Genomic DNA, 10,004 nt, shown 5'->3' with positions numbered 1-10,004 from the left:
CTTTCCCTAATCTTTTCCTTTTCTTCACCCTCCCCCATAACCTTCTCTATAGCATCTCTAACATTTTCCTTCTTAACCACAACACAATAATTTTCTTCCTCTCCTAAGTGCACAACACTTTCAGCTCCCACACTCACACCATTCTTCACAACTTGCACCACAACTTTCTCATTATAAAATTGCTCAGCAAACAAAGGAAAAGTTACTAAAGGCACCCCACCACAAATCCCTTCCAATGTTGAATTCCAACCACAATGTGTCAAAAAAACTCCTATTGCTTTGTGTGACAATATCAACACTTGTGGGGCCCAACCCTTTATAAAAAAACATCTCCCTTTTAGCCTTTCCTCAAACCTTTCTTCATATAGCCATTTCTCAATTTCATCTTTTCCATATGCACCCCTCAAAACCCAAATAAGTGGCCTTTTTGTTGCTTCCAATCCTAACCCAACCTCTTTCAATTGTTGAGGTGTTGCACGGTTTAAACTACCAAGACAAACATAAATCACAGAATTTGAAGGCCTTGAATCAAGCCACTTAACAATTTCATATTCACTCTCATAATTTGAACTCATTCTCTTCCCTCTTTCCAACTTTATCCAACTCATCATTGTTACACACCAAACTTTATAACCACTCACTCTTTGATACTCTTTAACATAATTTTCTTCCAATTCTTCAAAACTATTTACCACTACACCATATGAACATTTTTCATCTATTTCTCTTATTTTCTCGCGAAAACTATTTAACTTTTTGTTTCTTCCAGGATTAAATAATCCAGGAAGCTGATATTTTTGCAATTCAATTCTATCTGGCATTTTCGGAACAACGAATTTTCCTTCATTAAGAATATTTTTATTAAAACTATGTACATTATGATTGCACAATAGATGAAAATAATTAGTCCCGTCGAATATAATTCGTGGAACATCGAACTTTTTTGCTATATCAGCTACGCATGAGGGGTGTGGTGATTATTGGATTTGTGATCCTAATTGAATTTCTCTGTTTATGGTTGATTGAAATTGAATGGAATTGAGGGGTGTGGTGATTATTGTAACCTTAACATTGCGTCTTGCTAATAATTTTGCCATGTCAACCATTGGAAGGAGATGGCCAGGATGAATATGAAATGGAGATTGTGGTAGCATTTTGTTGTTGTGTCCATTGTGTTAGCATTTTGTTTTTGTGCCATGGATTTGTCTTGTCATTACTTTTTATATAGATAAGAGGCAGCATGGCGGTCTAATCAATTTAACCTTTTGATATATATTAAATAGTTTAAGTAACTTATAAATTATTTGATGAAAGTGTAGTGTCAAATGTTATAGTTTATTTAATGGTGTTTTTTCAAATTGTTGCATATAATACAGTTGCTGAGTCTCTTGTGATTCAAATACAGACTATTCTAAAGCAAGTCATTTTTTTGGATATATATATTGTTATTTTAGACGATGGATGATGTCTTTGGTAAACTAATTCATCACCATAACATAATTTTGTCAAATCTTATAACCAATATTTTGTAAAAAAAAATAAAACTTTTTATCCAATATCTAACTATAGGGAATAATTAAGTTCACCTTTGCTTTATGCGAATGCATGTCGTGGACGTTTCTTTAGATGGCTATACATGATCCTCATCTTCTCTCAAGTGAGACTATTGCTATAAATCACTACTACCATCAAATCAGACTCTTGTTGCCTTGTCACTCGTGAGAGGAATATTTTGCTGGATAGTCTCAGCATTTGACCTTTGGTTATCTATATCTAGAAATTTGTTGTAGCTAAGTTATCGATTTTTCAGTGGAGAATAATTAGAATATAAAAATGCCAGCTACAACTACATTAGTGTGTATGTTCAATTTTCTTTAATTGAGCAAAATTTATTTATTTTATTTAATATTTAAAATTATATATATATAAATAGTTATTCGTAATTAACATATATTAAGATAATAAAAGGCGAACGAACAAAAACGGGAGCCAATTTGGATGCTGGTTAATAAATAATGTAGGAATAGCCGTGTAGGTATCTTAATTCATTTTTTATTATAGTTAAGTACTGTCTCATAGTTTTGTAGAAATCGATATACATTTTTCTCTAGTAAAATAATTATATTTATTTGCACCAAATTTATATATATATATATATATATATATATATATATTATGATAGAAGAAGTACGTGTGTTGTTTAATTTGCATTTAACAACTTATAAATGGTAAAATAAATTAACTAAAATATCGAGTTACATAAAAGAATTTATTGGGATCATGATTAAAATCTTGCTGATCAGGGAAAAATATAATGAAAGCGAGAAATAAATTTTGACTTGAGTAGGCTCAAGACAAAAATGAAAAAGTCACTTGTGCGACATCTCAAAATCTAAAATAATTAATTTTTTTGTTGATATAGAACACTACCAGAAAAACACCATTTTGTGACTAACTTTATAAATATTTTGTGGCCGAATAAAACTCTCACAAATTAGAGACCGAAAAAGCCCTCACAAATGTCAAAATTGAAATTGGTCTTTATTTGTAGCTGAAAAAACCCTCACAAATTTTTAAATATTTAACTGGATTTTGTGGCTGCCTAAGCCCTCACAAAATCTCAACATTGTAATTTTGTGAGGGCTTAGGCAGCCACAAAATCGCGCACGTGGCATTTGTGGCTGCAAAGGCCGCCACAAAGGAACGCGCACGTGGCATTTGTGGCTGCAAAGGCCGCCACAAAGGAACGCGCACGTGGCATTTGTGGCTGCAAAGGCCGCCACAAAGGAACGCGCACGTGGCATTTGTGGCTGCAAAGGCCGCCACAAAGGAACGCGCACGTGGCATTTGTGGCTGCAAAGGCCGCCACAAAGGAACGCGCACGTGGCATTTGTGGCTGCAAAGGCCGCCACAAAGGAACGCGCACGTGGCATTTGTGGCTGCAAAGGCCGCCACAAAGGAACGCGCACGTGGCATTTGTGGCTGCAAAGGCCGCCACAAAGGAACGCGCACGTGGCATTTGTGGCTGCAAAGGCCGCCACAAAGGAACGCGCACGTGGCATTTGTGGCTGCAAAGGCCGCCACAAAGGAACGCGCACGTGGCATTTGTGGCTGCAAAGGCCGCCACAAAGGAACGCGCACGTGGCATTTGTGGCTGCAAAGGCCGCCACAAAGGAACGCGCACGTGGCATTTGTGGCTGCAAAGGCCGCCACAAAGGAACGCGCACGTGGCATTTGTGGCTGCAAAGGCCGCCACAAAGGAACGCGCACGTGGCATTTGTGGCTGCAAAGGCCGCCACAAAGGAACGCGCACGTGGCATTTGTGGCTGCAAAGGCCGCCACAAAGGAACGCGCACGTGGCATTTGTGGCTGCAAAGGCCGCCACAAAGGAACGCGCACGTGGCATTTGTGGCTGCAAAGGCCGCCACAAAGGAACGCGCACGTGGCATTTGTGGCTGCAAAGGCCGCCACAAAGGAACGCGCACGTGGCATTTGTGGCTGCAAAGGCCGCCACAAAGGAACGCGCACGTGGCATTTGTGGCTGCAAAGGCCGCCACAAAGGAGGCCCAATCCAGCTGGATTTTGTGGCCGCTTAGGCCGTCACAAAGGATTGTACCGTTGGCATTACTGGCGGCAAAGGCCGCCACAAATGGAGGCCCAATTACTGGCGGAAAAGGCCGTCACAAAGCATTTTACCGTTAGAATTACTGGCGGCAAAAGCCGCCACAAATGGCATTATAGCCGTTGGCTTTTCTGGCCGCCCAGGCCGCCACAAATATCAATATATCCGTTGGCATTGTGGCTGCTTTAGCCGCCACAAATGCTCAACCTGAATCTATATATATTTTTCTCCCCTCCTCCTTCATTTTTTCACATCCAACTTCTCTCTACAACCTCATTCTAACCATTCTCTCCTCCTTCTCTCTACACAAAATTACTCTTAAGCTTCATTTAAATTTGGTAAGTATAATTATATTATATATGTAGTTTTATAATTTTATTTTTTAATTTGATATAACTAATTAATGTTATTGATTTTTATTTTTACAGTGCTTGTTAATTATTTCGAAGACTTGCAAGCATATCGTACGTGAGTGAAAGCTTGAAGTCAGACGCTACTCGGCATCAAGTTAGTATTTTATATATTTTAAATTTAGATTAGTAAATATATATATTATTTTTAAAATATAGATTAGTAATATTTATATTTAGATTAGTTTTATAAATTTATTTTTAAAAAAATAGAAATGATGTTGTTTACATATTAATATATGATAAATTAAAGTTTCAAACCACGGTTAAAATATATTAGTTTTAATATAATTATTATTTAAAAAAACATTATTAAAATTGATGATATTATTATTTTTTGTTATAAATAAGTCTTGATTATTAGTCTTGATTTTTAAAAAAACATCATTTAAAATTTTATATAGGTTTATATATATTTATTGTATTGATATATATAATTTATTGTATTGATATATATATTATATTGATAATAATATATTATATATTATTGTATTGTATTGATAATAATATATTATATTGTATTGATATATATATATAATTTTATTTCGGTTTATATATATTTATTGTATTGGTAATAATATATTATATTGTGTGCAGATGCATGCTCCCCTAATTGACATATAAATATGTCAAAATTTATATATAATGCTTTTGAAAAATAAAGCAATTAATATATAAAACATCGATATATATATAAATATATATGCACATAATTTATATATTTATTTAATTTTTAGAATAAACATATACATATATATATACACACACACACACACACACACACAGATATATATATATATATATATATATATATATATGGATTTATACCGTAGTTGGATGTACGATAGGAATTTTCCTGGAAGAAAGGGTCTTAAACAACGTTTTGCTAACAAGGTTGAAGACTTTCTGAATTTTGCGAGAGTGCAACAAATTGTCCAAGATGAAGGGGGAATGAGATGTCCATGTTGTTTATGTCGATGTAGACGGTTTAAAAGTGAAGATGAAATAAGAGTGCATTTGTATGCAGATGGATTTATGCCTAACTACTGGATTTGGACTAATCATGGAGAAGAGTCTCCAGCGGCGCCTAATACTAGTACATCTATGGAGAATTATAACACAGGTCCTTCAAGTAGTACTACCATGTTAGGTATAGATTATTATAACTATCAACACTTTGAGGCGATGAATGATATGATCTCGGATGCTGTTGGGGTTAATTTGTCATTCAATGAAGATCAATATGACGATACCGATGGACTTCCCAATGAAGAAGCTCAGAGATTTTATGGTCTTTTGAAAGAGACAAATAAACCGTTGTTTGAAGGTTCTTCAAACTCAAAGTTATCAATGTGTATTAGACTATTAGGTCTAAAGTCTCAATTTCATGTTCCTGATTTAGCTTTGGATTTCATGACTAAAATGATGCTAGATGCAACACCTGTTAGAGATGGTTTGCCGCAAAGTTATTATGATGCGAAACGGTTAGTGTCAAAGTTAGGATTAGGTGTCAAGAGGATTGATTGTTGTGTTAAAGGTTGCATGTTGTATTATGACAATGAATTTGGTATGAATGATGCTAACTTAGTTGAATGCAAATTTTGTCAACAACCAAGGTATCACCAAAGGAATAACTCTAGGGTAAGTAGGGGAAAATCAATTCCAAGGAAAGCAATGTTTTACCTACCTATTGTATCAAGATTGCAGAGATTGTTTGCATCAATACAAACTGCAGGAAATATGACGTGGCATTATGAGAATAGAAGAAATTCAAGCGAGTTGCGACATCCGTCTGATGGTCAGGCATGGAAACACTTTGATCAAATGCATCCTGATTTTGCGTCAGATCCACGCAATGTAAGACTTGGATTATCCTCAGATGGATTTACGTCGTACATACAAGCATCGTCTACTCCTTATTCTTGTTGGCCGGTTATTGTTACTCCTTACAATCTTCCTCCTAATATGTGTATGTCTAAACCTTATATGTTCTTAGCTGCTGTGATACCAGGTCCTTCTAATCCTACAACTGGTATTGATATTTTTTTACAACCTTTGATTGACGATTTGAAGAGGTTGTGGAATGGTGTCTTGACATATGATATTGCTCGGAGAGAAAATTTTATGATGAGAGCTGCATTGATGTGGACCATTAATGATTTCCCCGCTTATGGGATGTTGTCAGGATGGGGCACCCATGGTAAATTAGCTTGTCCTATTTGTATGGAAGATACAAAAGCATTTACTTTAAAATTTGGCGGGAAAGCATCGTGGTTTGACTCGCATCGTAGGTTTTTACCTGCTGATCATGCATTTAGAAGGAACAAAGCTGCATTTATGAAGGGCTATGCAGAAAGTCTAGGACCACCGCTTAAGTTGACATCAGAACAAGTTTGGAATAAAGTAAAAGATATGCCAAAGGTACATGTTGTTAATGGTGTGGCCTGTAAACCACAAGGTTATGGACAATGGCACAATTGGACAAAAAGATGTATTTTTTGGGATCTACCGTATTGGAAAGATAATCTTTTGAGACATAATCTCGATGTAATGCATATTGAGAAAAATTTCTTTGACAACATATTTAATACTGTGATGAATGTGAAAGGAAAAACAAAAGATAATGACAAAGCCAGAAAAGACATAGGTATATATTGCAGACGACCAGATTTGTTGTTGGTGGAACAAAACGGCAAGACCCTAAAACCTCGTGCGAATTACACTTTATCTACTGATGAAGCCAAATCTGTTTATCGTTGGATCAAAGAGCTGAAGACGCCTGACGGTTATTGTTCTAATTTGGCAAGATGTGCTGATGTGGAAAATGGGAGGATGCATGGGATGAAAAGTCATGATTGTCATATATTTTTAGAGTGTTTACTTCCTATTGCCTTTAGTGCTTTACCGACACATGTATTGAACCCACTTATTGAAGTGAGTCAATATTTCAAGAATTTGTGTTCTTCAACACTCTATGATAAAGATCTCATCAAGATGGAAAATGACATTCCGATCATTCTATGTAAGTTGGAGAAAGTATTTCCTCCTGGGTTTTTTGATTCCATGGAGCATCTCTCAGTGCATCTTGCAAGTGAAGCTAGGCTTGGTGGACCAGTTCAGTATAGATGGATGTATCCATTTGAAAGGTGATATATATATACATATACTTGATTTTCAATATACTTCAACTTATATATACATGGAGCTTATTGTACATCTCTTTGTATATTATAGGTTCATGGGTTATTCAAAACGGTCGGTGAAAAACAAAGCTAGAGTTGAGGGCTCAATTTGTTCATCTTACCTTCACCGTGAAACAACACACTTTTGTTCTCATTATTTCAACAACGAAACGTTGTCACCAGTTAACGGAAGAAACGCTACTGATAGTGTTATACGTCATCCACATGCTTTATCAGTTTTTTGCTTGTCTGGTCATCATGCTGGTAGGGATTTTCCGATTTTCTGGCCAAGCGACAAAGTATTTAATGCGGCACATGTTCACGTTTTGATTAACTGCACCGAAGTTAAACCATACATTGAGTACGTTTCAAATTTCTCTTCATATTAATTATATTTAATTATATGATTAAATTGATATTCACCATATATATGGTCATCGATCAGGGCATTTTTAAATACGGGACAATCATCTGATGATATACATTCAAATTTCCCATTATGGTTTCAACAACAAGTGCATCTCGAAGAACAAACTCCTATCAACATCCACTTAAGGCCCTTATCTATGGGCCCGAGTAGAAGTTTCAAAGAATGGCACACCTATTACGTCAATGGATACAAATTTCACACTGAATCTTGGACTGAAGGAAAAGAAACAATTAATAGTGGAGTTTGTATGAAAAGTGTCTCTGATAGTGGTGTAGTAGAAGATTTCTATGGCATAATTGAGCATATTTACGAAATTGACTACACGTTCCTAGATTATGCGAAAAAAGTGGTGTTGTTTTACTGTAAGTGGTTTGATCCATCTAGCAGAGGAACTAAAATAAATTTGATATCCAATACTGTAGACATTCGTATGAGCAAAAAATATCCACGGTTTGATCCATTTGCCCTGGCCCATAATGTAAGACAAGTGTATTATATATATATAGACATGGCTTCAGTGTCGGGAGTAGGAGGATCAGGAGGTTCGGATGGATCGGGAGGAACAGGAACGGCGGCAATACGAGGAATATCCAAAACATCACGTGGTAAGAAAAAAGTTGCTAAACGTGTTGTTAATGACCCATCTCTCATGCCGATGCCGTCCATTGGTACTAGTGGTGGAGCTATTCCTCTATATCCGGAGGTCCCAGTAGAGCCTTATACCTTAGACGAAATAATGGATCCCGGATGTGTTGATTGCTACAACCGCATTGTCATCATTCCAGAAGGAGATGGGTATGTAAACTATGATTGATTAAATATTTCATTATTATTGCAATGTAATTACATTATTAATTTTATTAATTTATTTTTATATTTAATTTGCATATAAACTTTGAAGATATCTTCCTTTTAAATCATCTGCAAAGGCAATTGCTGAAGTCATACAAGAGAAATATAAAAAACCATGGTTGTCTTGGGGTGAGATAAAAGAGGATAAGACACCTCAAATTAGGGAAGTTGATCAGTTTTTACATTGTTTCAAAGTAAGTTTTAATTACTATTTATTTAATTACTATTTATTTATACATTTGATTAATTTACTGAATTACTAATTATATTTTTAATATTTTTTAAATTTCAACAAACAACAGACCAAATGTACTTGGAAAAGAGAGCATGATGCCGCAGTTTTGGCTTCATTTGACCATTGCTTTTCAAAGCGTCTCTCATCTGTGTTGGCTTACGCACGTAATAAGAGGGAGGAAAAACGGCCTAATTGGATTGGTGAAAATGTTTGGACTGCTTTGTGGAGGAAATGGAACACAGATGCTTACAAACAGAAGAGAGAAAAAGCAAAGACTAATAGAGCATCTGAGAGGGGTACCAGTACTCATAAGGGAGGTTCCATGTCTGCTGGAGAAATTAAATATTATATGGTAATTTATTATTATTTATAATATATATCTATTAATTTATATTCAATTAATCATCACATTTCACCAACTTATAAACTTGACATTAATTTAATATTTTAGGAAAAGCAACTTGGAAGGGAGGTCACTCAGGCTGAGATACATCGCTATATTCATGTTAATCCTGAAACACATGAGTATACTGATGAATTATCAAAAAATATTCAGGTAATTATTATATATTAATTGTTATATATTAATTAGACCTATAAATTATTATATATTAATTATTAACTATTTTATTTTTTTATTTTTAATATAGGAACAACTTCAACAAATCATGAAAGAATGGGATGATCATCAAGCTACTCTTCCTCCTGCTCAGCGAGCTGGTCCAGTGCAGCGGAAACAATATGAGACCGCAAGTTTTATGCACATCAGTGGTGGCAAGTACAAAGGGCGTGTGCTGGGTGCCGGTAGTTTATCATCAACCTTTAAGAAAGGTCCAACCGGCTATATTCAGACTGAGACGTCTTCTTCTTATATTCAGCCTGAGACGTCTTCTTCTTATGCTAGTACGGATCGATCTCATCGTCCGTCGATAGATAATGATCTTGACCAGTTAAAGAAGCAATGGGCAAGTGAGCAAGAAGAAAAGACACAACAGCTGATACAAGCCGCAATTGATAAATTGAATGAGGAGTGGAAACAAAAGTTTCAAGAGCAGCAGCAGCAGTTTCAGCAGCAACAACAATTTCAACAACAACAATTTTCATTTCCTCCTGTGTTTCATCAGCAGTTCCCGCCTCGGCCTCAATACTTGCCTCAACAACCACTATTCCAGCAGCAACAAAATTACTCTCAATACTCCCAGCAGCAGCAACCGCCTCCAAATTTCCAACAGCAACACCAGGATCCTCCGAACTCTGCCTTCCAGCAACAGCA

At 35.9% G+C, this 10,004-nt stretch overlaps 2 protein-coding genes across 2 annotated transcripts in view; one reads left to right on the top strand and one right to left on the bottom strand.

Annotated features, from left to right (window-relative positions):
• The window catches only part of LOC101514236 (anthocyanidin 3-O-glucosyltransferase 4-like), a 1,429-nt gene extending 250 nt beyond the window's left edge, over positions 1-1,179 (bottom strand). The window contains 2 exon segments of the mRNA XM_027333029.2: position 1; positions 3-1,179. The exon segment at position 1 is cut by the window's left edge and continues 250 nt beyond it. Coding sequence (XP_027188830.1) covers position 1; positions 3-821 — 820 coding nt within the window. The 5' untranslated portion in view covers positions 822-1,179.
• Positions 1,180-8,152: 6,973 nt separating this feature from the next.
• LOC140919775 (uncharacterized) overlaps positions 8,153-10,004 on the top strand; it is a 3,738-nt gene continuing 1,886 nt past the window's right edge. Inside the window, exons 1-4 of the mRNA XM_073366412.1 lie at positions 8,153-8,439; positions 8,546-8,690; positions 8,799-9,083; positions 9,183-9,287. Of these exons, the coding sequence (XP_073222513.1) occupies positions 8,153-8,439; positions 8,546-8,690; positions 8,799-9,083; positions 9,183-9,287 (822 nt within the window). The remainder of the gene's footprint in view (positions 8,440-8,545; positions 8,691-8,798; positions 9,084-9,182; positions 9,288-10,004) is intronic.

This window comes from Cicer arietinum, chromosome 3, assembly GCF_000331145.2.
Source record: "Cicer arietinum cultivar CDC Frontier isolate Library 1 chromosome 3, Cicar.CDCFrontier_v2.0, whole genome shotgun sequence".
In the NCBI taxonomy this organism is placed as follows: Eukaryota; Viridiplantae; Streptophyta; class Magnoliopsida; order Fabales; family Fabaceae; genus Cicer; species Cicer arietinum.
Note: the sequence above shows the minus strand (reverse complement) of the source record. Positions and strands in the feature narration are given on the sequence as shown.